The following is a 26,300-nucleotide window of genomic DNA, read 5'->3' on the forward strand; positions in this document are numbered from 1 at the left end:
TGCCGTCCTTTTGTGGAACAAAAGCGTCAACTTTGAAAGATTTTTTCACTAAGCTCGCTCAAACTTAGATTACGTATACTAGTAGCCTATAGACAAAGCTTGGAGTTGCTTGTCTGAGGTGGAGGAGTGAGCAATGTGACATAGCCAAGGTAATCCAATTCTCGAAATAGAAATGGGTCCTAACAGGCAGAACAATCAGGGCAAAGCGCCTGAAGAAACAACCCTGCAGAGGAGACCCTGACTGCCGCCAGGTGGGTTTAAAAAACAGCTAAAGCGGGTGCACTAAGATTCGGTATCTCTTTTGCCGGGTCTAAAACTGTTGTCGAAAGCCAAAGCATTGGGCCCCATGCCTTGTCGCCTCGATTCTCCATGGTTACGGCAAAATGCAGGCACTATTTCGAGCCAAGCTTATGCAGGGGCTGCAGTGCGTTTCCTCAGAAACAATGGCATTCATCCGCTTAATGTTATCCCAAATTAGCATCAAACTTACTGTCAATGTATTGTAGTGTTATTCAAGAGGCTAGCAGCGTGGAGTTGATTTTTACCACATCCATGAAATTAAGAACCCGTAGGTCATGAGCCATAGTATGTGTTGAAATCCCCTTTGCTCTAGGACTCAAGCACCGAGCCTCCACGTTGCGGGTTATTTTGAGTCAGTTATATTGTAGTAACCGTAAGTAGTTTCACAATAGCAAGAGTTTGAATAGGACAATATTTATTCAAATGATGCGTGACAGCCAATTGTTTCACGAACTTCGAATGGACCGTGGCGTATATCCAGGCGCCGGTCTCTTACCTGAGGAACCGCGCGCTTTAATCATACCTCGGGAGCGAACCACAGTGGTCGAGTAAGCCGCGCTGGCTTCGACGGGGTGTAAAGATGAAACATTCAAGAGGGTGGCTGCTGTTTCAGGCTCTCTGTGGGAAATAGGACAACAAGATTTGCTTTAGATGGCGCCCTTGCAATATCGTTTAATCGCCGATCGACCCCTGGCTGTAGCCACGCGGTTATGGAGGGGTGTGGTGAAGGATTTATAGAACATCGAAATCCCACCTGTTGCGTTGATATCTTATATTTCTATCATACAACGCTTTCAATTATCAGCTGGTCTGATTCTATATCTCTTGCTTTCTGTGCACTATTACTTTTCTGGAAGAAACAACTCCAAGACAGGCAAGACGTTCATTGTCCAACCCCGAGAAAGAAAACCCCACACGACACAAAAACAAGGTGCCCACCTGATTTACCATCAAGTGTCGATCAAACCTCCCTTTTTATTATTTTCAGACCAAATTACGGTGAGCAACTTCAAAGGAGGGGGATAAAGCGGGAACTAACCATCTACAGAATAGTGCAGTGCAGTCATCGAAAATACGGCTGAACATACAAACAAAAAACTTGTTCGGTATCATTACCGTCTTGTCTGTTCTATACTGTAATTTACCGTTGTTCCATACGTTACTGAGCCTTTGTGTTGCCTTGCTCCGCCATCATACATCTTGGGGTCCAAGTTGCGATTTCTCTCCTTATCCACAAGACTGTTCCCTTTTCGTGTGGCCAGTCTGAACCTTACCTTGCTGGTTCCTCAAACTTTTTATAGTCTCGCCCCGCCCTTCAAAAACAATTCTTGCGCTTTCCACTCTGCCCTCGACACTGCCTCACTGCCTGCGCATTGACTTGCATTTCTTTTTTTACATCTTACCTTGCCGGTTGATCATCCCCTTTACCTTCTTTGAAGGTTTCTATTATCAATTACGCTTGCATTATATCTTTGTTATATCTGCAGCTGGTTCCATTCCCTGCGACTCGACATCATGCCAGCTAAGCCTGTCTTGCCTCCTCTCAAGACACCCAAAACAATGACATTCCCGTCTGAGCTTCATGAGAGCCCTCTTACTGCTGGGTCTGATTATATCAAGCGTGAAGAGGGTAGCTCGACGCCAATCACTCCACCTCAGGCTTATACCGAGTTTCTCAAAGCTCTCACCCCGGTCTTTACTAGTCCTGTGAGCGCCGGTGTTGAGTTTCCCAAATTCAAATTTGAGAAGCGACGCCCTTCCCCGATATCTGTACCATCAAGTGCAACAAGTACAGTTTTCTCTTCCCACGAGAGTCTCTCCGCCCGCGACAGCCCCAGAATTGCCAGTCTCACCCTCCCCCCACCCTCCCCCGCGCCGAGCCCACGATCCGCCAGGCTCCCCACAACTCTACGACGTTTACGAATTCCACACTCATGCATGTATTCACCGGTGACGGAATCACCGGGAAGCGCACGAACAATTCGGTCTCCGTTTTCCCCCTCCGATTGGAAGATTCGGTACATCGAGACACCAGAGAGCGCGGGCGGGAAATCTGTTAGCGTGCGACAAGTTGTGACTAGGACTGTTACATATAAGCGGACACATTTGGATCCTCCCCCAAGAGGAAAGCGCCGCAAGACAAGTGAAAGCCAAGATGATTGATACTCGGGCCTTTTGCCGAAGGAACACATGACCATATGTACCCGAGAAGAATTTTGGTCTAGGCCAAGTACTGGGCCAGTTTTGCTTTTATTTTGTTTGTCATGCGTTCAGCCATTCGGTTCAGTTCAGCTTTGTTTTGTTTTTATTATTTTTATTATTTGCTTCTGCTCAATTGTCGCGAGTTGCATCCTGTTTCATTGTTATGCGATCCGGTTTGATCTTGGAGTTCACAGGTATTGTCTTATTGTGTTTCCCACTTAACAGGGGTGTCCTGCATGGCGAAGAGGCTTGGGTGGAATGAGAACGGAGTTTCTGACGTGGGTTTTCCATACCCAGTGCTTATTATTGAATACGTTAGTGGCGGAGAAAAGGGATACCTACGTGGCTGGCTCCCAATATCTTTGGTGGGGGCTGCATTTACTCGCTTTGTTTCCAGAGCTCTAGCCTACTCACATAAAATCACTATTTAACTTCTGAATCTTGATTTCTAAATATACCAATGAATCCCTTACATTTTTCATTTGTTTTCCTTTTCACGAGCTACACGCGACTCAAATCTCATGCCTATGAGCTAAGGCGCCATGACCACAAGAAGTGGACCCCAATGGTAGACAGCAGCATCTAAATGACAGTATAGAAAATCGAGAGCCAATTGGCTCTTTGACAGAGTCGTATTACTTGAATCCTTTGAAGCTATGTCTTGGCATCTGGGGCCGAATATAGTATTTTTGTCTCTTTACGACATGTCGAATGTTATGGGCCTAGCCCCGACCGGGGACTAGCTACTTCCACGTGTCAGCCGCATTCGATGGTGTTGGAAACGCCCCCATAAAGCACCGAAAACCAACAGTAAGATCCAAACTAATGCACATGCAATGATGGCTTCCGAGAGGCTGAAAACAGGGGTCGGACTATACATCTAAAAGCCCCTCAGCATCGCAAACTTATCAAAACAAGATTTAAAAGGCATCTACGGATCAATTTTTGGGGGTATCTACGCGCCAGAATCGGAGATCCGGGAAACCTACGGAGTAGTCCTGAGTCCTTCGTGGCTACAGTCTAGGTAAACTATCAATGGCATCCGAACCAGAAAATGAGATGCTGTATCCATATAGTCTTGTCCTATCAGCTTCCAAGAGTCCGTGCTCTAGTATCGTAGGATTTTATGGGTACCAGATGAGCGGTAGAGATGCCCAATCCAAACATAGTCGCATAGAATGCGTAGAAGGCTGAGTCAATGCGCGCGAGGCTCTTTGATCTTTTACTATGAAGCGAAGCTAGTGGTACGGAACAGCTAATTGTGGCGACGAATCCTAGCTTTTCTAAAATACGCCACAGCTTTCTGATCCCTGCTTCAAGACACAGCCCCCATGTTGAGCCGCTTGTTGCGCTTTAGGGGCCATGTGTACGTCTATACGCAGTACGGAATACTTACTCGAAGGATTTGGTCGAAGCCGTGGCACCAGGGAGATCCTTGGAATCTTCGAATTAAGGATATCTCAATTGGCCTTATTGGTCCTAGCCACCGCACCTTCTTACGTATCGCATCTTAATTTTACGAGTGGGTAGTATGAGGCCGGCTACTTTCGGTGTGTTTTCATGATGTATTTGAATACAGGGGTGGTACTAGTATTACGCGGTATCCAGATCTTGATAAAAAGAAATATCGGAGAATGCAACAGGCATGAGACTGAATTATGTGTATTATTCGGAATTGAGAATATTTATCAAATCAAGCCAATGGAAGCCATTCATTTCTTGTTTTTTTCATGGAGGGAAAAGCCTACGGAGTAGATTTCCTCGAAATACAGAAGAGATGGTTGGGAAGTCAAATGTACAGTAGCGTAATTATAATTTCCAGTAAACCATTTTAGCTTTTTTTTGTGATTACATGCTGAAACTTGGATCAATGAGGAGTGAGTATGGGATCTTCATGTAAGCCTAGCTTTGATCACCTCGGTACTCCGTATGTTGTACCTTGTCATCTTGGGTACAATACCTTAAAGGGGTCGGGTTGCCGAGATTCAGGGCTGGATACGGAGTACTCCGTAGAAGAAGCACGTCTGTCATGTGCTAGTTGTCAAGATTCACAAGGCTAGTTGTCTATGTAGTTAGGTGTGTTATATTTCACAGCATCTCTCATAGTACAGTCCTCGAGCATGCTTGTATTACTAGTCATTCAATATATTAGTTCCAGGCATCACAATTTAGAGGTACTGAGGTGGGCCTTCTGAATATCAGGCAATTATTTCGTTATTATCACATTGTGAATGTGAAGTTTAAACAGGTCATTCTGGAAAGGAGGCCTAAAACAATATTAGACCCACCGTTAAAAGTATGGCCAATCATCATGAAGAGGCCCCGGGAGTCATGGGGGTCTGTCCACGGGCCGCTCTTTTAAGCGCCGGCACTATCCCAAAATTGATTAGCGTGTGCCGAAGCTGAGAATTTGTGTTCTGATTGGATGACTTCTGTGGGCTCATCACGCGGGGAAAGTTTGTCAGGGCACTTGTTGGGACACAGAGGACAGTTTTTGACCACTCAGAGCAGCCATTGATATCTCCTCCGTACATTTCCACATTTCCACCATCCTTCATCTCCCGGGGGCTGCATGCTATTTTTACACTTGAAACGTTTCCACCCAATTACTGTCGAATACTCATGATCGCTGAATCACCTCGCATTACTCTGCAGGATCTTTTACATTAGCATTCGGCGAATCCGGATCCTATCACTGTGACGTCTTAATTGTCCAGCTCAAATGGAAATTTCTAACCCTACAGCCGTTGGTCCGCAATGTGAGAATGGACCGTGATACTACTTGATTCTTAGTATGCAATTCGAGCACAAAAAAGGGCCCGAGTCACGATCACTATCAGTGCTAGGTCTTACAGGGTTGCAGCTAGAATCAGCTTCCCCATCGTGAAGAATCCAAATTTAGTAGCACTGGCACAGTCTGCATGCAAGGAACCCACATTGTCACTCTTGTTTAGTTTTGATGGAGTCAATACTGCCGTGGGCCATTCATTCTTGGTCTCACTTACTCCGTACAGAGGTTGACCATGGGCCACTTTCATATTCTAAGCGCTGATCAAGTCCTATCACTTTGCATACTTCTTAGGGAATAATGGCTGGTATGATCTTCAATGGGATGCAAAGAGTTTCGTCATTGAAGTGGATTCACATGCACCATCCAGGATCTTTCTGCAGCAAACCCCGGTGGAGGTGAATGTTATTTTTGGAATCTACTCAGTCTCAACCTCATCTGTCTAAGGAATAAGTCGAGAAGCCTCTATCTTTGATCACTATGTCACAGTGATAGTTGAATAATAACCTTAATAGCTCCAGCCATCCAAAGTGTTCATCTTCAAAAACCAAATCTTCTAGTAGATAGCCCAAAACGACTATAGGCACTCAAAGGGTTCATGCGATCTATGCCAGAGGACACACTCGTAGGGCTGGGCAAAGCAACAAGATCATGTCATGGCACTGTTCACTGAACCAACCTTGGAATAAAAATAGAAATCAGAAACAAAAAGAAGGAAAAAGCACCCATGCGATCGGCGGCAATAATCATATGAATAGCACAGACTAAAAGAAGTGAACTGATTCGTCAGTCTAGAAATAGTATACAGATTAAAATCTATCAATAGATTATAAAAACAGAAGCGAAGGTGATACCTTCTCTATTTATGGATTCCTGTGTTTAATTGGATGGACGTTCATCTCAGGCCCCGTGGCGCACAGAAGGAAAAGAGGAGGTTCCTATATTTAACAATTAATGCATGTGCAAAACCACTACGAGTCAGCCTACACACAACCGTAGTGGATCCAATAAAGTAAGTAAGACTTCGTATTCCGTAGCTCTGCATATGCATTTACTAAATATCAAATTGATTGGTTCAGATCTGTCGCTTTTTTTGGATACAACAAGACCAGCAACCACTCAACAATACCCCCTCCCACTTATCACACGTTTGTCGCATCTTAATCACGCTCATCTCCTTCTAATCTCTAATATCTCTATTCTTAGAATAACTTCTCGTTAATTTTAGATCATAGATCGTCGTGTCCTGCAAGGGCAGCCCGTCCCGTGTTGATCCTACGCTACAATTCCCGTTGCGCTCACAAACCCCGCTGCACCAACGGTCCTAGAACACACACTTTGACGCATCTCACTGGCGCCCAATCTATTCCAACCATTGATACTATGATTAGCAACAAATATGATTCATATCTGATATGTTTTTGGTTTGAAATCCCTATTGTTTTTCAAAACAGCATCTTCAGTATCGTACAGTATCATACAAGTCCATCATTTACTTCATTCTTCACTTCATTTCATGAAGCCAAGATATCTAATACCTCGATTAATTCTAAATTAAGACACACCATCTGTGCGCAAGGCTTGCTTCGACCCACCTCTGTACGCCTGTTCGGACATCACTCTTTCACCGGTTATAGATCATTGCCATTCGAGGCACGCTGCTGTCCAAAGCCCAGTGACTCTACCGCTCTCGACCTTTAATGGGAACTATTCTTGCTGTGATGGTTCTCGCTTTTCTTTCAACAATCTGTGACTATTCTTGGACATGCTTTAGTCGCGAAGCATGTGTCCCCCCCCCTCTTCTCAAGAAGGACGATTCATGTTGAAGGCTAGCCTTCATATAGTCCTTGTCTAGGTTTTGAAACTTTGCTATCATGATCTACAAGCAATGTATGTCTTCATGAAATGTTGGCATACTTTGTATCTCATCGAACCATTTCAACCGTGGTCATCAATGATGACAGCAGAGGCATGTTACAAGGGAAGAGTATAGAATGAATGTGGATGGTGGTCTACCCACTGCCTCAGAGCTATCTATATCCCTGGAGATAAAGAAAGAGGTTTGACTAATCTATACTCAGCCAACTTTGGAAGCATCCATGCAAGGCCTCACTGTGCTTTGATGTCTGCATTAATTAATCCTAGGTTGAACCCTGCTGTTGCCTAACACCGAGCACGAGCAGATTGAAATTTCCGATATATTTCAGAGAGGCAATCCTTTACTAATCACACTCATAACACCAACTGCTGTTCACACTACTTCGGACCATCCCGCCCGTTCATGTTACTCGACCTCTAGCTCTCCAATTCTATATCTGAGCTCATCGTTTGGTTGCTCCATGATGCAATTAACGTATCGGAGTCCAGAACAGCAAGTGACATTTACTTATGCACGATATCACACCTTGTCACACTGCATCGTCCAAAAATAGATTTGAGAACAAGCCTCTACTGGGTCTCCAAATCCCCCCAACAAAGCAATTTCCTAGAAATCCGAACCCCGGATGTTTCATGAACATCATAAACTTCAAAGAGAATAAAGAGCCAGCGGTCAATCAGAATTGGGTTATTCATTAGGGAAGAGAAAGAATCACATAAACGATTCTATATTTAGAGGCGGGGCAGTCCAGGATGCACGTTGTTGGTGTGATGGATCGGCCTCCCCCTGCGCATGTCGACGAGTAATAATGAAGAACTGATAATAGTTCGACCAGAAGTAGCTAGAGTGGCGCTTTTGTGGTCAAAAATACCCCATCAGGGCGGGAAAAAGTGTATCACCATGAAGCCAGAGAGAGGGCAACTCTGGGAATCCCGTGATCGACCCGCCTCCCCTCCCCTCCATCAGTGCAGCTTTACTCCCATTTCACTTAGCAATCAGCCCCATACACACTGCTTTTCTTAATCTGTTGAGCGGCATACCTAAGCACAACCCAATTATCCCGTGTCACTCCTAGACCGAGTAGCATATTTGTCTTCGGCCTGACTGCACAGCTATGGCTCAAGCACCGCCCGCCTTTACACCAGACAGCGAATTCGCTGAGCTTGAGACGCCACACGGCACCAGCAATGGGAGCCTATCGATAACTGCACTGGCCCGATTTGAGTTTGAGGCCGGTAAGGCGAACGATGGCACTAAAATCCTGATGATCGAGTGGGAGGACGACGATCTTACCCGATCCTCATCTGAGGGTTTCTGGAATGTCTCGTGGGCTGGTAAGACTACCGTTTTACCCGCCGACGAACGGCCGTCTGATAGCCTGCATCGCTTCTATCTCTTATTGCCGCCTCATGTCACCATCCCACCTGTTGTGACACTATCATACGAACTCCAGGGCACCCCGGACGAAATAGCTGCTCTCCGCGAGAAGAGGCCCCCGCAAAGTCGTGATAGCTTCCAACTGAACCCTCTTCCTGCAATATTTCCCCCTGAGCTCGGTGCTACCGGCCGGGCGGCCGGCAAGAAGGGTGTGTTGCATACTATCTGGGCAAAGAAACGACTTCGTGTTCTCGAACAGGAGATTACCGCTGAATCCCGAAACAACATTGAAGGTATCGCAGTTCACATGGCTATCCAAGAAAAGGAGTGGATTGAGGAAAACTTTGGAGTCGGCACAGGCGCTGTCGACTCGGTTGCTAGCAGTCATGACTCCGCGAACTCATCCTCCTTGTATCCGGTCACACCGGTGTCCCCTGTCAACAGTAGGAAACTGGGTGACAAGCTCAAAGGACTTAAGCTACAGACAAGCGAGAAGGACCTGGCTATGAATAATGGTATACATCCTTGGTTCCAAGCGTTACTTTTTTTTTCTTGTTATCAGCCTAGCTAACCAAAATCAGACTCGGCTCCCAATACCGCGCATCTTCTTTCACCTCAATCTCCTGATGTCGCCGTGTCTTCGTTCAACTCATTCCGTAATGTTGCCCATAGGAACGTCCACTCCATGCCGACACCAGATACCAATTCAACCCCAACCCCTAACTCTCACACCAACGGCTCCGTTCTGGAAACCCTGAAGCCGGTTGCATTCTTCCCACCCTCGGCTGTGCAGGAAGCGCAACAGAGTTGTGGCCCCACCGGATTCGCAGCCATGGGCACCGTCTTGCGCACTCAAAGCAACGATTCCGGCGAGGAATTGTTTGCCAAGGCACTGAGCCCGCGCTCGCCCGATCTCCCTCGCAGCCCATTCTCATTCCGTTGAATTTGAATTTCTCACGCATGATATGATACCATACCATCTTTCACGACTTGCGCAATGATTCCCCTTCTGCGGTGCCATACCATATGTCCACATTCCATGCATCTATGATCATTTATCTATCTTTCCCGTTCTGTCCATACTCGTATCATGTCATATTGCATTTTCATCTCTTACATTGTTGCTGTATGGACGCGCCATACCATATCTATGGATCATATATGTACATAGACCAGAGTCGAATTCTATCAACCCCTCGGCGATTAAGAAAAAAAAGGCGTCTTCAATGATTTTCTTTGCGACAGCAAAACCCCGTCTGCCTAGGCGACTAGAAAGAATATAATAGCTACCAAGCAAAACAAGTAATTAGGCATACCACCCCACCACCAAATATCCACATCCCTAAGACAAACACGCAAGAGAAACAATCAACTAGATTCAATTGCTCTTCTTCCGCTGGCTTCCCTGCCGACCAGACTTACTAGCAGTCGCAGTCGACGAACCGGAAGTAGCGGCATTAGCGTCGCCAGCCTCCTTCTCATTCTTCTTGCTAGCAGCAATCGATTCATCTTCCTGAATATCCTTGCTCTCCGCATACCACTGACCAGCCTGCAGAACCAGGATTCCAACGAGGACAAGCGCGAGAATAGTATTGCTAGCGGAAAGAACCTTGAGCGAGTCCTCGCGACCAAGAATCTGCTCATACTCGTCTTCGGTGGGACCCAGGTCAGCGCCATACTGGCCGGCAGAGGCGAGACGCAGACCCTTGACGATGTTGGCGATGTAGACTGTCACTCCACACATGTAGAGGACCAGCGATGCGCCGTCGAAGAGCATGTTTGATTCGGAGGGTTTGTAGAGCTTGGTGAGGAGACCGGCTAGACCGAGGAAGATTACGATGTGCAGGATGCGTGGGATGAGCGGGGGCGAGGCGTGCAGGAAGCGGAGATGCGCCTCGAGATAGTCATAATGCGAGGAGGGGGTCAACACTGTGGACCACAGGATGGGGTAATCGTAAGGGAAAAGGGAGAAGATAATGCCCAGGAAGAAACAGGTTGCTGTGAGATTGAGTTAGTTACAGTCTGGCCTCTTTGGCGTTGGGGTCCGGGGAAAGGTTCGCGATGGCAACTTACGGCAGACAATGAGGAAGGTCGCGAACGACCCGCTTTTGAAGGCCATTGTGAAAATTGGAAAAAGCAGATGAGATTATTTTGAAAGAGAAAGGAGATGACCAGGGGCGAGGCTGAATTCCCCCCAGGTATCGCTAAGCGGGTGCCAAGCCCTCCGGGGCCGGGAGATAAGGATGTTTTTTTACAAATCTCACTTTGACCTCGGGAGATTCATTTGATCGCATTAGAGAATTGGGACATATGTGTACGAGACTCGATTTGATAAATAAGTGTATGATACAAGATTTCAACGCCTTTAGCGCCTTTTCATTAATGCGAATAGTGGTATCTTCCAGAACATCCCGTAAATGCAAATGTACATAACATCATCGCTGGTATCGAGGCAACGACTCGTCTGCATGCGCCGTCCCACCGACCAGTTGGTCATCCTCATCAAAGACCGGCGCACTGGGCCCGTCACTGGGTTCCTGGATGTTGGGCTCGTCTTGGGGTGCACTCGCCTGCTCCTGGAGCCGGTGACGCTCAAGCTCTTGTTTATCGTCCCCTGATACTCGTGGCTCACTGGGCCCAGCGCCGTTCACGACGACGGTCTGCAGGGATTCCGCAGAGCGAACAGCATGCGGCGCTCCGTTTATATCTGGTGAATGCACATGCTCGTAGTCTTGAAGATGATGATCATCTGGCAAAACCGGCGCGGTCGGGACCTCCATTGGTACGGTAGATGGCCCTGCCTCATCTTCATCGGGCGGTTGACTAGGTAAGAGGGCTTCCTCGTGGCGTCGCACCCGTGTTTTCTCGTCAACGGGCTCCTCGACTTCTGGAGGCGCAACCATAGAGTCTTGTTGGAAATGTTCGGGGTATTCTTCAGGGTACTCAGTCCAATCAGTCTCCTCAGGCAAATATCCCTCCTGTGACTCATGTTCACCATGAGAATTAGGCATTGGGCTCGCCTCTGGCCACTCCTCCCCATCAACAGGGTTAAGTAGAATTGCAGATTCAGGAGGCGCCGTTTGTGATGTAGTCGATTCGCCAGCTATAGATGATGTACGTCTCATCGATTTTCTTCGTTGTGAATCACGCGTTCCAACCACTACTTCAAACGCCACTGAGATCACACCTTTTTCTCGACGGATTGCGTCCGTGTCCAATATGTTGCCGGCCCAGTTGGCAGTAACGCCACTCGAATCGGCTGGATTGAGGACCTGCCCGCTAGGCGAAAATGTAGTGCCACCGGAGACCATGTTAAAACGTGGAATGAAGCGATCTGGCGAAGTGATTTTGCCTCGTAGGTCCGTTACAACCTCCACATAGTACCGAAAATTGATCATGGCTCCCGGCACTCGTGTGATGGTTGGAAATGCGTCTTCGGGTATTCGGATGGAAGTCTTTACAATTGCAGTCATGGTACTTGGATCAATTATCAGTGGGGCAAATGTCTGCGACAGATCTTTGCGAAAAGTGCTGCTTGTCCGACTTGTTCCCAAGGTAAGTCCTCCAAGACCCGTCCTTGATCGCGGATAGCAGTCTTCATATACCGGCTTTTTCCCGGCCGCGGTAGTGCCGATGGGAATTGCAGGATGAAGGTCAATGCGACCTTGACGGTATAATGTAACCATAATTCCATGCGCACTGCGCACTTGTTTACTATGGTTGATCGTGACTGTGATAGGTAGGGTATCACCGGGGAGGACGCCGGCGCGCAGAAGCTCTGCCTTTGCGGTGATTGTTTTATCTGAGATAGACGGAGTCGCACTGCGACTCTCGCTGTTTTGTCCACCCGTGCTTGCGGATGAACCGGGATCGCTGGAGATTCGAAAGCTTTGGCTGCTTTCGCTAGGCCGGCTGCATGAGCTGACATTGCTCGGCGAGGGGCTCAGAGGTGGTCTGGTATCTATGGAGGGTGTCGCACCACTAATAGGGGTATCGACCGAGGATGTATCTGGTCCTGCGGTTGCATCGGAATTTGTCGACTTGGCTTTCCCCCTCGATTTTGAGCGCTTCGAGATAGGCTCCAATGTAACTATCCGAGCCCTGGGCGCAGGGAAGGGTGCGATGTCGATGTTTTCAAGAATATTGACCCGTCTTCGGCATGTAAGTGTAGGGTTTATGGTGGTCGGTCGGGTGAGGGTAGAGGTAAGTGAGTAGCCGATGATTCCGCGTTCAAACTGCAGTTGTCCGTTTGGTTAGCGTATTTAAATAAAAGAGGTCGCATCAGAAAACGCACATTTATACTGCTAGGAAGCGCATAGGGAGGAAGCCCCATCTCAAAGCGAAATTTGTAGATGCCCTCCTTTAAGCGTCCGTCGCCACAGAGAACAACCTCATCCTCAAACAATGTTGCTAGCCCATTGCCCAAGTATTCTGCACCTCGTCTACCCCGCCCTGGTCCTAAAAATCCCAAGTCGGGGGTTGCTTCTCCTGCCGGGATCGCGTTTTTGAACACCTTGACATAGCCGTGAAGACAAATGACTATATGCGTGATGCGAACGGGTCGTACAACAGTCACAACAACGGTACCTTTTATAACGTCACCGGGGAAGTAGGAGCGCCATGGGTCGTCCGGATCGATATAGAAGTCGCTGATGGCTCGATTTCGTTGACCGAGTGGGGAGCGAAACTTGGACAGGAGAGAGTTGCGATTCCGACTGGCCGGCAACGTAGGTTGGGAGGGATGGTTGGCGGACATGACACACAGCCGCTGTTTACTGCATCTATACAAGACAACGTGGCAGGGGTGAGAGGGATGGGAATGATAGACTGCAACCACTTTTGACACCGATCGGACAGACAGGCCGGTATTCTGGGCAGCACGGAATGGCGGGGGATGGTCGGACAGACCAGTAGGCAGTCAGCCTACGTCAAGGAATCCAATCAAGCGACACAATAAGTAGATCAATCGTCTTGTCGAAGAGTCTGGCGTCCAGGACCAATGCACTGAACACGGTCTGATTCCAAACGTCCACGGAATTGTATCCTGATCCACGCCGCAAGAGATTCCCCTGGTCCAAAGAAAGGAATGCGGATTATGATCGATGGCCACTGCACCGCATTGTTTCATGTGACATCGAAGCGCGAGGCAGGATTTCGACGGTACCCCCGCCAGGAACTCGAAGGATATCGGGACGCAAGGTCAGGTCGCAAGATAAGGGAGTGGATATTGTTGGGAAGAATGATGGGCTCGAAATGGACCAATGGGTCAATACTGCTAGAATATTATGCTGTAGGCGAGGAGTCTAGAACGGGGTCGGGGGGATCGGGGGAATCGGGGGTGAGAGGATGAGAGGCGCAACTGGCGATGGCGCGAGACCCGGAGGAATGTGGGACTTAAGAATGCACGAGCCAACAAGTAGAAGGCTTGAGGTCAAAGAGAGGGGGGGAGAAGAGAGTAGAAGAGGGGAACACTAAGAGAGAAGGAGAGTCGCGAGTTCGCGATAAGCCTCCGAGAGGCGGAGAACAAGCCAGGGCCTATTCGCGTGTTGCACGGTCAAGCTTCTCTTGGTATTCAGGTGGCTCAGCTAGTTTTCCCATTTTTCTGGGCAATGATTATCATTTTAAAAAATGTTTCATGTTTCACATCATTTCCCCAAGGTTGCCATGTGCTAAGCAATCCTAAGCTTTTTTCCCTCAAATCTCTATCCTATCCCAGTTCACAGAGACCCTCTCCGTCCACGTACTCGTCTCCATAACATTCACGTAAGACGCCATCAATGATTTGTCGGTCTCCACCAGCTAATTTGCGCAAATATTCCTCTAAAATGTAAATATTATCTGTCCACTGTAATGCCTGCCGTTGGAACCCCGCTAACTCCTCTCGGACCTGCTTCACACCCTTGTTGGCAAGTGAATTGAGGGGTCCGGAGAGTTGGGCCTCTGTAGTCCGTACCCGATCGACTGCCACTTGGAGCTCGGTCTTTTTAGTCATGAGGGATTCCCTTTCATGCTCGTCGGTCTCCTCCTCTCGGAAAGTGGTCTCAGCGGCCAATGCCGCTTCTGCATCAGCACAGGGCTTCCGGACTTTCTCCACTTCCATAGTCACTCGGGCCAGCTGACGCTCTCGCTCGTGCGTTTCATCACTGTTGAAACTCCAGTACCAGTTCCCACTGCCGATCTTTTCGACTCGTAGTTGACCCTCATCGGTCAAAGCTTGGATGTATTCCTTGACCTGGATGCCATTGATAGATGCAACTGAGGGTAGCGTCTTCTCTAGATCCTTGAGCGTGTGACACGTTCCAGTGGAGCGGAGATGAGTCAAAATCAAATCTTGTTTAGCGCCTTTGGTTAATTTGGGCTAGTGATGCGTCAGTCTCTCATCTAGATCCTAAACCCCGGAATATGCCAAAGCCACGTACCATCTTGCACGGTCAAATACCCTAGGTAACTTGAAAAAAAAAAAAAGCTTAACAATCCAGTCGTCCAGTCATGGGGCAGGTGTGAAATTGCTAAGCATTTGTGGAGGCGCAGTGCTGGAGGTTGTTCAGAAAGAGAAGATTACCTGTCACGCGTTGGAAACCCATGCCCCAGATAATATAAGCTCCTCCTTTGATACTTACCTTTCCTTGCCTCTCTATTCCAACATTTGAAGGCTTTCTCTGTAGAACTATTTTGCTTTTGAACACATTATAAATTATGATTATAGAAACTACTAACGCTCCTCGTAGCCTTGGGAGTGAGCATGAGATTAAATGAAATCGACCTATTCTTTTGGGGTCCAATCGAGCTCCTGGGAGGCCCTACTTGGGTTAGACTTGTTGAGTGAGACAAGGTTCTGCTACATCAGAACGAGGTATCGCAACAAGATGTCGCCTCGAGGCCAGCCATGATGAACCGAACTTGCTGGAGGATGCACAACATGTCCGAGATTGAACTTTTATTCGGTGTGAGAGCGCGCTCTCTACAGTCCTACCAGCCGGCTAGATATCGGGCGGTTTAATCACCGAGGGTTCTCTCCCTGGTAGTACTCTGCGTATAGCTTCATTGAAGACCGTCGGTGTACCGGAGGTGCAGAAGAAGGCGCAGCAAACTATTGTCTTACAGATTAAAGTATGACTGTTGCTTCTCTGGATGCCATATAGTGGTTGGCAGGGACTGGGATATGCACCGATACCATGTGCAGATACAGGTGCAGCGTGGCTGTGTACTGCAGTACATGGGGTGACCCGATTCGGTTTCGAGGGGTTTGACTGAAGCTTTGCAAGATATTGCATAGCTTGATACAGCTGCATCAAAAGTCTCCGGGAATATCCGGCTGCGGAGAAATGGATGCAACCTGACAGGGAATTTCTGACGCCATCTCATCCAGTCATCGCCTTTCGTCAACCTCGGTATCGAAATCTGTTGTAACAGAAACAGAACGTGACAATTTGCGCCGTTTTGAGCTCTGCTGGACAATGCTGTTTGTTCGTTTCCTTCGTGCTGCTCGTACTGCTGACTTAGTTGTCGTGTCACTCTCGAGGCCTGTCTTATCATCCTCTTCCTCCGGCAGCTCTTGTCCTTCAGTCAGGGCCAGATCCCCGGTTTCACCCAGTTCCTCCTTGACCATCTCTTCGATCAAAATTCCCATTGCAAGAAGTGCTGTCTCGTCCATGGTCTGGAGGTCATCTTTGCCGTTGTCCGCTGTGGCATATTCGTAGTAGTCGGCCGCATAGGCATGTAGCGTCTCAAGAAGGTCGGAATGCGGGAGAGCTTGGCCAGAAGGAAGATGCTCATGAGCGAAGTAGGTTCTCTCGTCGATTGATTCCGCCGGAATGTTCTGCCTGCGATATAGAAGCTCCTCTGGACGCAAACTTCGAGCTCCTGCCGAGTTTGTGTCGCGGTATTGAGAAGCAAGTTGACGGGGTGCGTTGAGACCGCGCGCATTGACGCGACCTAGTTGCAGTTAGATTTAGTTTTGCTTTATAACAAGATAGGCAACCCTACCAGCTACCGCATCATAGACATTGGCACGGCGTTTTGTGTGCCTCGAAGGCTTATCGTCTAGTAATTCTTGTCTATCTTCCACTGACTCGGCAAAACTGTGTTCGTCCGAGTCTAACCTGGTATCAGACATACTTAGGTTTGCCAGGAAGACCAATCAAGGTTTGGCAAATCGAACTGGGATGTGCAGCGGATAGTAAGTCAAGATCAAGGCCCCCAGATCTCCAGCTCCTAAATTCGATAATGCGCCGGCACAACTTTAATCCGGTAGAGCATAGCATCATCGAGCGCTCTCGACTTCTCTATGCAAAGGCACCAGCGCTGATGAATGAATGAATTCCTATCTTCTCAACAGAGCCCTTGGGTCTGTAAATCCAAATGAATTTCATGTTGCTCAAACAACCCGGCTAGTTCACAACCTTGAGCCTGCTCCGGGTATACGCTTCTCCAGCCGCAGAGCAGCTACAGCAACGGACCGGTCCGAAGACGATGTGGCACCTTTAGAGCAGGAGTTAGATGTTACGGCGGAGGTGTTTGCTCACAAGTCCGGCGTGAATTGTCTGGCTGTCGATCAGTTTGAGGGCCGATAGTGCGTCTGCAACCACTTAGCATCCGACTGTTGTCAATCTAACATGAGTAGTATGATATCAGGAGGTGCCGATCCATCGATTCATCTCTGGGACCTTGAATCAAGAGGCTCGGAACTCGAGCATGTCCATCAATCCTGCGCGTCCGTCAGCAAATCCTCTCACGCCGATGCGCATACACATGCGATTACCTCCCTCTCGATCTACCCGTTCGATCCCGTCCCATCAACGATCTTCTCGACAGCACACGATGGTACATTAAAACTGTCAGCGCTACAGTCGCCATCTATCACCCCTATACATACATTCAACTTGGACTGTACACCATATTCACACTCGTTCTCCTCCCAACCTGGGTCAACACTGCTCGTCGCAGTAGGCACATCTGAACGATCGGTCCGACTAGTAGATCTACGATCTGGACTATCGACACAAGGTCTACCAGGACACAATGGTGCTGTCTTATCGGTAGCATGGGCACCTCACCGGCCGCATCTCCTAGCCTCCGCATCGGTTGACAACCGAGTCATCATATTCGACGTGCGTCGCGGAGGTCACAACTCTGCCATCGCTACCCTGGATATGGATGATCCAGTAGGACTGGTGGCCCCAGGAACCGGATCTGTGCCGGCCTCATACGAGAGTCGTCCAGCCTTCTCCCGGCATGCCCGTGCCCACAATGGGCCTGTGACTGGAGTACGGTGGACGTCTAATGGCAGTCATATCGTGACGACGGGACAGGATTCCCGAATTCGAGTCTGGGACTCCGCAACAGGCGCTAATACACTTGTTCATTTCGGCCCTCGGGTCCGTAATAGCTCTTCCTCGCACCTAGCTGAACGGGCACCGTTAATCGTGCCGAAAGGTTCCATGAATCCAGGGCACGAAACACTACTCTGGCCAAATTTCAATGAACAGGATGATCGTGGTGAGATTTTCATGTTCGAGGTCCGCGAGGGGACGTTGGTTAAGCGTCTCCGCGTCCCAGGTCTCGCGGCTGGGTCGCAGAATGTCCGTGGTCGGTCGAGTGCCTTGAGCGCCGGGCGTATCAATGACGTTGTCTGGCGAGGGAACGGTGCCTCAGGAGAGGGGATAGAGCTGTTCTCTGCTCATGGCGATGGAACAATCCGGACATGGGTATCTCACGAACCGGACGGCGAACCTTCTGAAGCAGAGCAAGCAGCTCAAGCCGATCGCAAGAGGAAGCGAGATGTTCTTGATGAGATCTATCGAGGATTTATCGGGCCTGACCAGCCCAGGCTACGAACCTGAAACGATTGAATAGCCATACTCTACACAGACAATCTAAACAATTTTTTGTGGATAGTATAGAATTGTTTTATATGTGACAAACGCCATTCATAACATCATGCACCAGATAGCGTGAGCTAAAGGGAAAGCAGCCATCATTCATTATGAAAAGCTGAAAGGCCACACCAATGGCTGGGGAGACTCCCTAATCCCCCTGATAGCGCTCATACTCACTGCGCTCATACTTGGCCTGCTTGAGACCACGAGTATCGCCATGGTCGGCGTGGTGATTAGCCCCCATGTAGGCATGCTTGGCCTCGATTCCGGCTGGCATGGAGCTGCCAATGCCGGTGATGACCTCGCCGCTCTCACCTATATCCCGGGTCGAGCGTGGCAAGTCGGTAGTGTTGTCGGCGGCCGTCGCGATTGAGGGCTTGGCGATACCTTGGTCGTCGAAGCCGAAGTTTTCGGCACGCTGGTCTGGACGTGGCACCGAGGGGATGGTATTCATCCGGTCGGCATCATTGGGCATGGATGTGCCTCCTTGGGCGGACATTTCGGAGAGAGTTCCGCCTTGGTGAGGGTCTTTCCGAACCATTTTGGAGGGGTTGAAGTGGTCTGATATACAGTGAAACTTGAGGTACTAGGGATGATGAAGGATTGGGGTTGGAAAGCGTTGGTTGATCCAACAAGATGAGACTACAGTCTTCTCTCTTATATTTCGCCCTAGAGTCCAAGCCCTGTACTACTGGCACTGATGTCACAGCCTTAGACGTTGACTAGGGATGATGGGCAATGAGATCACACGGTGAAAATTGGTTGCTCATGTTAACTGGCATAAAGCACATATGACAACGAAGAAGATGCCATTGACTAATAGTTATGCCAGCCATACTAGAAATTATTGGAAGTTGGTTGTCGATATCCTGGCATTCAAGCGGCTCTTGCTGTCATTGAGCTTGAGGATTCGCAGTGGCGAAATCAAACGCCCACTTGTAAAGGCAAACTGGCCCATTCCACCGGAGTCTATATGGTCGGGGTCAGGAACCACAAATAAGATCTCTGTTGAGATGAAGTGTTGCACTTATGTACGAAACAGTAAGGCAATATGCGTTGAGTGGATTGGCAACCAGCGATAGTATTAAGCTGGTCTTTGGTGAATTGTTACATCTTAGCTGAGTTACTGGGAGAAGAAAATCAGGTAATTAGAGTTGTGAGTGTATAATAACATCGTTAAAGGAACACTGTTCATTAAAGATGGGTCAAATTGGTAAGGTACACGAACGTTGTACGGAAAAGAACGGATGTAAAGAAAACAAAAGGCAGAGGCCATAACGAGTGACAAGAAAGTACTGATACACCAAAAACAAAGATGTGATGGCCGAGCGCCTAGAGGATGAATGCAAGAACACCCACGACAGCGGCGGCGGCGGAGACAATGCCCCCAGAGAGGCGAGCGGCGCCACCCTGGAACATAATTCCATGCGAGGCAGAAGCCGAAGCGGACGAGGAAGGGTAAGCCTTGTGCTCGCCGGAGACACCACTGGGCACCATCTTGCCCATGCTGCTGGATGGGGTAGCCGTGGCGAAAGCGCCATGTGAGGCAGGGGTGGCCATGGGCACATGCACGGGGATCATAGAGTATGCAGCAGCTTTGCTCATAGGACGGTGGGAAGCATGGCTGTAGGGGGCGGGGGCTGAAGAGCCGTAGGTCTTCGCCATGGGGTCAGCTCCGGCGGCGTTCTGGGGAGAGTGAGAAGGCGAGTTGTCGTAGGCGTTCACCATAGGGTCAGCTCCAGCGGAGTTCTGAGGGGAGTGGGAGGGCGAATCGTCGTAATCGCTCACCATAGGGTCAGTTCCAGCGTAGTCCTGGGGAGAGTGAGAGGGCGAGTCTTCGTAGTCGCTGACCATAGGATCAGCCCCAGCAGACTGCTGGGGGGTATGGACAGGGATGTCATTGGACTCCATGACGGCAGGCTGGTAGGCCATCTGTGTCGCTTCGGCAGTCTTGTACTGGGTCTTTGTCACTGTGTGGACAACCTCGTGCGCCGGGGCAGCGCACTGGGCCTCAACGCGGTCCTCGTAGTCACCATCGTCGTAGTCGGCGGAAGCAGGAGGGTGGACATGGGTGAACTCGCCCTCAATGGAGTGGTTGTCCTCGTTGTGCTCGCCAATGCCGGTGTCAACACCGATATTGGTGGGGAGAGAGAAGCCAGTGCTGGCGTCATCCCCAGAGGGACCACCAATGGCAGTACCACCGGGGGGCCCGGTAGGAGCGAACGCACGTTTACCAAAGGAGATGCTCCCGGCGGCAGGGCCATTGTTGTTGTGCTCCAGGGCTGTGAGCTCATAATCAAATGTGGTGTGGGGCTCGTAGTGAGGCTCATAGTAAGGGTTGTAGTGAGGCTCGTAGTGGGGCTCAGGGTGGTGCTCAAAGTGAGGCTCGGGGTGGTTCACATAGTGAGGCTCAGGGTGAGGCTCGAAGTGAGACTCGGTGTGAGGAGCGTAGTGAGGCTCTGGGTGGGGCTCAAAGTGACCGCCGTGCGGAGGGCCACCGGGACCACCAGGGAAGCCACCGGGGAAGCCACGCTTTCCAAACTTGATGCTACCAGCGGCAGGACCATTGTTGTTGTTCCTCACCGAAGTGAGGTCGTAATCAAATGTGGTGTGGGGCTCGTAATGAGGCTCATAGCTGGGGCTATAGTGAGGCTCATAGTGAGGCTCCGGGTGGTTCACGAAGTGAGGCTCTGGGTGGTTGACATAGTGAGGCTCGGGGTGAGGCGCGAAGTGAGACTCAGTGTGAGGCTCATAATGAGGCTCTGGGTGGGGCTCAAAGTGACCGCCGTGCGGAGGGCCACCGGGACCACCAGGGAAGCCACCGGGGAAGCCACGCTTTCCAAACTTGATACTCCCAGCAGAAGGACCGTTATTGTTGTGCTTCAATGAAGTAATCTCCTGCTCCAGTGTGGTGTGAGGCTCGTAGTGAGGCTCATAGCTAGGGCTATAGTGAGGCGCATAGTGAGGTTCAGGGTGGTTCACGAAGTGGGGCTCGGGGTGGTTCACATAGTGAGGCTCAGGGTGAGGCGCGAAGTGTGTCTCGGTGTGAGGCGCGTAATGAGGCTCGGAGTGAGGCTCAAAGTGACCACCGTGTGGAGGGCCGCCATGACCAGGTGGGCCAAAGTTCTCGGAGCGGCGATGGAAGGGATTAAAGAGAGGAACGTCAGGGAAGATTTCCTCTCTCTCTAGCTCAATGGAGTGGTCATCCTCATTGTGCTCATGGGTACCGGTGTTAATGCCAACGTTAGTAGGAGCGCTGAAGCTCTGGCCACCATCGTTGCCGGAGGGACCACCGATAGCCGTGCCTCCAGGGGGAACGAAGCGCTTCGCAAATCCATCAGGAGGCGCTTCGAAGAAACCGGTTGGTCGGTGAGGACCATAGGCGGCGCCATGCGGGGGTCCGTGGGGGTGAGGAGGAGGATGCACAACAGCAACAGGGTGAATGTGCTTGTTCTTGATGTCCATGGAGTGATCATCCTTATTGAACTCGTTGGTCTGTGTGTTGAAGATACCAGTCACAGACATATCGAAGCTTTGGCCCTCATCATTGCCAGAGGGCCCACCAATAGCAGTCCCACCTGGGAAAGAGTGGCCACCTGGGAAACCACGCTTTCCAAAAGGTCCCATTCCAGGGACCTGAGGGCCGCCAACAGCCCCTGGGTGGCCAAATGGCACAGGAACCACATGAGGGCGAGGGTACACATCAGTGTGCTTCAGCTTGATGGAGTGGTCATCCTTGTTCCACTCATTGACCTGGGTGTTGGTCTTGATAGTAGCGGAGTAGGGGCTGATGAAGCCACCATCATTATCATTGCCTGAAGGCCCACCGATGGCGGTACCACCATGATGTCCTACATGGCCAACATGGCCAACATTGCCAGCATTGCCAACATTGCCAGAAGGCCCACCGATTGCGGTGCCGCCATTTTGCTGTTCAATGGGTTAGCTAAAGCATCTCTATACATAGAGAAGGATGACAAACTTGTTCAAACTGAGCCTGGGCAGCAACTGCCAGCAGTGCCACAGGGATTCCGCCGACGAAGCCCTTCATGACTGCGGTTCTGGGGAAATATTGCTGTAAAAGGAAGTATGTTCTTGTCCGTAGGAGTTAAAAGAGTGACTGGAAGCAAATGCTACGGGAGCGGGATAAAAGAAAGGCCTCAATTGATAGAATATTCTCCTTTAGACACAGTCCATAGAAAAGAGGAGATGTCCAGACCTTTAGTACTTTCTTCCGTTGATGATCACCAGCTCAGCACGCAGGCGGGAATGCCATCGCATCAACAGGGACTGCACCTTGACACGAGGCCAAGCCATCGGCAATACTATTAGAATGCCGCTGGGAATGAAAAACAACACTAATAGGTGAGTAAATCCCCGTCGATCATGGTCAAATCGTAAACAGATCCCATGTAATCCCTAGAAAGGTGGTGCTACCGCATTCCGCGAGTTGAGAGGGATAGCTCCACCTGAACAGGAGCGGCATTCAGATCTCAAGCAAGCCCCTTGTCTGAGCAGGGTGGGATATTTTGGTCAATTTTACACGAGTCGTTCGAGGGCCACAGGTCATGTTCAACTCCTCCAAACAGACTGAGGTATGGACGATCTTGGCACATCCCGTCCTTCACTTTTCACTTGGGTTGATCTCTGAGGCTAACCTTGAAAAATCACCGTGCGAGCAGACAACACGGGATTCACCTGGAATGATGCCAATGACTAACATCCCATCGGCCCTTATGCGCACAAGCCTAACAGAATCATCCCACAATAGAATGAAAATAGTGTAGTGACTCTTGGGCATCGGAGTTTTGCAGTGTTACGCTGAATCTGTTCAGTCATTTCTATTTTACCCAATTTACGAAAGACCCTCACATGCATCAATGCGTTGGTCGCTACTCACACTTCAACTACTAAAATAAGAGTTGAGTTGAAGGAATGTGTCCCGTCTTCGACATCCGAATCCCACCGCCCTCACTTAAGAGGACACAGGAAACGAACTTCCTATCGAGGACAATCTATCTCCTGAGCCGATCAGTCCCGTAAGACCGAAGGCAACACATCGCCGTGGAATTTGTCATTAAGACAGAACGATGGTCGTGGCAGGCTCAGTTGCTTTTTTTCGATAGAGAAGAAAAGAAAAAGAGAAGGGGCGAAAAAGTTTGCGGTGTTTTATAGCGCTAGTGGGGTCCCGGACCGGATTTACATTTTTCATCTCGGCACTGATGTCGGTCCGATCCGATTTACCTTATGGCCTAAATTGTAAGGCTACAAATCACACCTCATCCACAGCTTTGGAGAGAAAAAGAAAAATAACTTAGGATATGATACAGCGGTTCAAGCCAATTCCATGACACATCCAATTCAATGCCTGCGGGATCCTGATTGCGCCGGAATGTGACATGTCATTTGTGTCGGCAAGTGGAATAATCTCCAATCAAGAATAATAGAAACTTCACCCCCAAGCCATAGCTCTCCACAGCATCTGAAAGAGAGAAAGAAGAAACAAAAGAAAGGCCTAGCTTAGGTCGGAGAAGTCGATGGTGTGAATCATAATGAATAGTAATCGAGTTGCTCATCTTCTCGAATCAAAGGTGGTAAAAATGCTAACCGGAACCTTGCCTATCCTGTCAGCGACGAATCTAAGCCAGTGGGTGAAAAGGACTCGAATAACTAACTCACTTATACCCCAGTTGCCGCTTTTTCGGTACTGGCTCTCCAACCTGCTCCTCCTACCGCCGCAGTGATGCCCAATGCGATCGCAATCATAGTCCCCACTGTCACCACTGCCACAACTGCCTTCAGTGCCATCCGTTGTTTGTTACTCAAAGTCTGCAGCCATGTCAATGGTTTGTTCTCTTCCTCCCACAACTTCGATCGTCGGGGACTATCGGTTCGGCAGCTTGCATATGGGCCCATGCTTTCCAGGTCTCTCAAATGACTTCTCCGATTGGCGTTCTTTGTTTCGAAGGTGAGTTGTTCGTGCGAGATGGTTGGACTTGAATGAGGATAGAAAGGCGAGCATGGCTTTGCACCGATCGATGGGTCAAACTCCTGGCTGTGAGCCCCAGGCGAAGATGTAATGGAACATCGTGGAGGTGCGATATTAGGCGTTGTTGGGACTTTCTCGTCGGTTTTGATCGATGCGGCTACCTGAGCCCCAATGACCCCAAGTCCGTGCAAACTCATAGCGATGTGCCAATGTGGAAGGGAGGAGTGCGGATTCCCAGATCAAAAGATCTTGCTGAGTGAGGTCTTCAGGCTTTTTCGCTTGGACTTGGATCTCTTTACAGGTCGTTGTTCCTTGACCTTGGGTGCTGGTGTTATGATTGCCTCAACGGGAATGGCGACAGTCGGGACACCGCCGTACATAAACAATGCCGTATCAACCTGGAATGCGCTCCAAGTCCAAGCGGACCGCGGCAGTTTCATCACTCGAACTGATCACAATAATAAATATAATTATTGAAAATAGTGGAGGGGCGGATGGGTGCCCGTCGAAATGCTAGTTTGATATAAAATGGAATGAGTGGTTGTTTCCTCCTGAAGCGTACCTGGATGGTTTTGGGGCAACTTCAGGGCAACAACAATCTAAATTTTTTTACAAGGGTCCTAGGTACATTCGGGAACACCCTGTAGTGAAATGAGATACTTTTCCAGGGATGCAAGGCCCTTATTGGTTTGGAGGCAGTTTTGCACCCCTAGATCGGCATCTCGTGCGCCTCAAAGCATTCCTACTCCCTTTATAGTGGAGATTATCTTCTCCTGCAGCAAAAGCAATCTTACTATTGGTAGATCATTGCTTAGATGGCATTCTTATCGGTAGATCATACAAGCCCCTGTTCCAAACCTTCTCTCCATAGGCTCTGTTTTGTAACCCTGTTCGCCACTTCAGTATGTGGATTTCACCCTAGCATATGTTGCCAACTTAGTGTGTGGCATCTCTTGGCGAGACAGCCAATAGGCGGCAGGGACATATTTGAAATTGGGATGTCTCGATCATTCTCAACATCATTCACAGATCATAGGTCATATGTAGGTCACCTTGAATATGCCTGCAAAAACTGCACGACATTGTACAATTCGCGCCGGCAAAGCTTTCCCCAGTACGAGTAGAATTAAAAAATTAACAATTGCATAGGCGTCCTTGATCTAGGTTCAAAAATCCTGGGCAAAACTTAGTGTTGTGAGTTGCCGTATTGATGTCTATCCGCAAGCTAGAAATCTCCCATATACGGCTACAACTAATTATCCTACGAAGTAGGCATTTGTCCGATATAATATACAAGTACATGATACTAACAGCATCTATACGCTTTTAATGATAAACATGTCGAGTTGTAGCAGAAATATCAAATATCTACTCCAGACTCCGTGAACAAAAATGGCTTGCTCAACCTGCATATATATATATATCTCTCTCTCTCTCTCTCTCTCTCTCGTTGACAAGGTTTGCATGACAAATGTTCGACAAAATCCAAAGGAAAAGCACATGTAAATGCAGTTCGAATGCGTCTTAAGGTTATACGAGATTTAAAAGAGATATTTATCACGACACATATCTAATTATCGGTTCACTCGCAGCGCTGATCTACTTGTCAAAATTTGAAGTGTTTCTAACCGAATATATGCATTAGCAGACCTTCACGTTAACAAATAACAGAAAGCTAGCTAGATAGTGAACTTTTCTACTCCCTACTTGAGCCAGTTAAGCTTTTCATGGGCCTATACGTTGTACTTTTGCTATGGTATTCAGCTACTGTTTCAATAATCAGGTAAGGAAAAATAGCCAAAGCATACCTCATGATCGGCTGAGCCCAACTAGGACATATAACAGCCACGGGATGCAAACTAGGCTTTGCTATTCAACCACTAAGCC

The 26,300-nt window shown here is 49.0% G+C and overlaps 9 protein-coding genes across 9 annotated transcripts; 3 read left to right on the plus strand and 6 right to left on the minus strand.

Annotated features, from left to right (window-relative positions):
* Nucleotides 1–1,815: 1,815 nt before the first annotated feature.
* PGRI_039400 (uncharacterized protein) lies at nucleotides 1,816–2,463 on the plus strand (the record flags this gene model as incomplete). Its single annotated transcript, XM_040791653.1, has 1 exon — nucleotides 1,816–2,463. The coding sequence occupies one exon, from the start codon at nucleotides 1,816–1,818 to the stop codon at nucleotides 2,461–2,463; it is 648 nt and encodes a 215-aa protein (XP_040645225.1).
* A 5,820-nt stretch (nucleotides 2,464–8,283) lies between these two features.
* PGRI_039410 (uncharacterized protein) lies at nucleotides 8,284–9,489 on the plus strand (the record flags this gene model as incomplete). The annotated part of the gene is made up of 2 exons (XM_040791654.1): nucleotides 8,284–9,061; nucleotides 9,128–9,489. 2 exons carry the CDS (start codon nucleotides 8,284–8,286, stop codon nucleotides 9,487–9,489), a joined length of 1,140 nt encoding a protein of 379 aa, XP_040645226.1.
* A 435-nt stretch (nucleotides 9,490–9,924) lies between these two features.
* PGRI_039420 (putative secretory component protein shr3) lies at nucleotides 9,925–10,665 on the minus strand (the record flags this gene model as incomplete). The annotated part of the gene is made up of 2 exons (XM_040791655.1): nucleotides 9,925–10,544; nucleotides 10,620–10,665. 2 exons carry the CDS (start codon nucleotides 10,663–10,665, stop codon nucleotides 9,925–9,927), a joined length of 666 nt encoding a protein of 221 aa, XP_040645227.1.
* Nucleotides 10,666–10,981: 316 nt separating this feature from the next.
* On the minus strand, nucleotides 10,982–13,302 carry rim8 (pH response protein PalF; the record flags this gene model as incomplete). The annotated part of the gene is made up of 2 exons (XM_040791656.1): nucleotides 10,982–12,781; nucleotides 12,841–13,302. 2 exons carry the CDS (start codon nucleotides 13,300–13,302, stop codon nucleotides 10,982–10,984), a joined length of 2,262 nt encoding a protein of 753 aa, XP_040645228.1.
* A 951-nt stretch (nucleotides 13,303–14,253) lies between these two features.
* Nucleotides 14,254–14,968, minus strand: PGRI_039440 (putative GAJ protein; the record flags this gene model as incomplete). Its single annotated transcript, XM_040791657.1, has 2 exons — nucleotides 14,254–14,904; nucleotides 14,966–14,968. The coding sequence occupies 2 exons, from the start codon at nucleotides 14,966–14,968 to the stop codon at nucleotides 14,254–14,256; spliced, it is 654 nt and encodes a 217-aa protein (XP_040645229.1).
* Nucleotides 14,969–15,915: 947 nt separating this feature from the next.
* PGRI_039450 (uncharacterized protein) lies at nucleotides 15,916–16,662 on the minus strand (the record flags this gene model as incomplete). The annotated part of the gene is made up of 2 exons (XM_040791658.1): nucleotides 15,916–16,481; nucleotides 16,533–16,662. The coding sequence occupies 2 exons, from the start codon at nucleotides 16,660–16,662 to the stop codon at nucleotides 15,916–15,918; spliced, it is 696 nt and encodes a 231-aa protein (XP_040645230.1).
* Nucleotides 16,663–16,861: 199 nt separating this feature from the next.
* Nucleotides 16,862–18,388, plus strand: PGRI_039460 (WD repeat protein; the record flags this gene model as incomplete). Its single annotated transcript, XM_040791659.1, has 2 exons — nucleotides 16,862–17,118; nucleotides 17,170–18,388. 2 exons carry the CDS (start codon nucleotides 16,862–16,864, stop codon nucleotides 18,386–18,388), a joined length of 1,476 nt encoding a protein of 491 aa, XP_040645231.1.
* Nucleotides 18,389–18,572: 184 nt separating this feature from the next.
* On the minus strand, nucleotides 18,573–18,965 carry PGRI_039470 (uncharacterized protein; the record flags this gene model as incomplete). Its single annotated transcript, XM_040791660.1, has 1 exon — nucleotides 18,573–18,965. The coding sequence occupies one exon, from the start codon at nucleotides 18,963–18,965 to the stop codon at nucleotides 18,573–18,575; it is 393 nt and encodes a 130-aa protein (XP_040645232.1).
* A 791-nt stretch (nucleotides 18,966–19,756) lies between these two features.
* On the minus strand, nucleotides 19,757–22,475 carry CweA (uncharacterized protein; the record flags this gene model as incomplete). Its single annotated transcript, XM_040791661.1, has 2 exons — nucleotides 19,757–22,354; nucleotides 22,407–22,475. The coding sequence occupies 2 exons, from the start codon at nucleotides 22,473–22,475 to the stop codon at nucleotides 19,757–19,759; spliced, it is 2,667 nt and encodes an 888-aa protein (XP_040645233.1).
* Between the last annotated feature and the right edge of the window lie 3,825 nt (nucleotides 22,476–26,300).

This window comes from Penicillium griseofulvum, assembly GCF_001561935.1.
Source record: "Penicillium griseofulvum strain PG3 chromosome Unknown contig_87, whole genome shotgun sequence".
In the NCBI taxonomy this organism is placed as follows: domain Eukaryota; kingdom Fungi; phylum Ascomycota; class Eurotiomycetes; order Eurotiales; family Aspergillaceae; genus Penicillium; species Penicillium griseofulvum.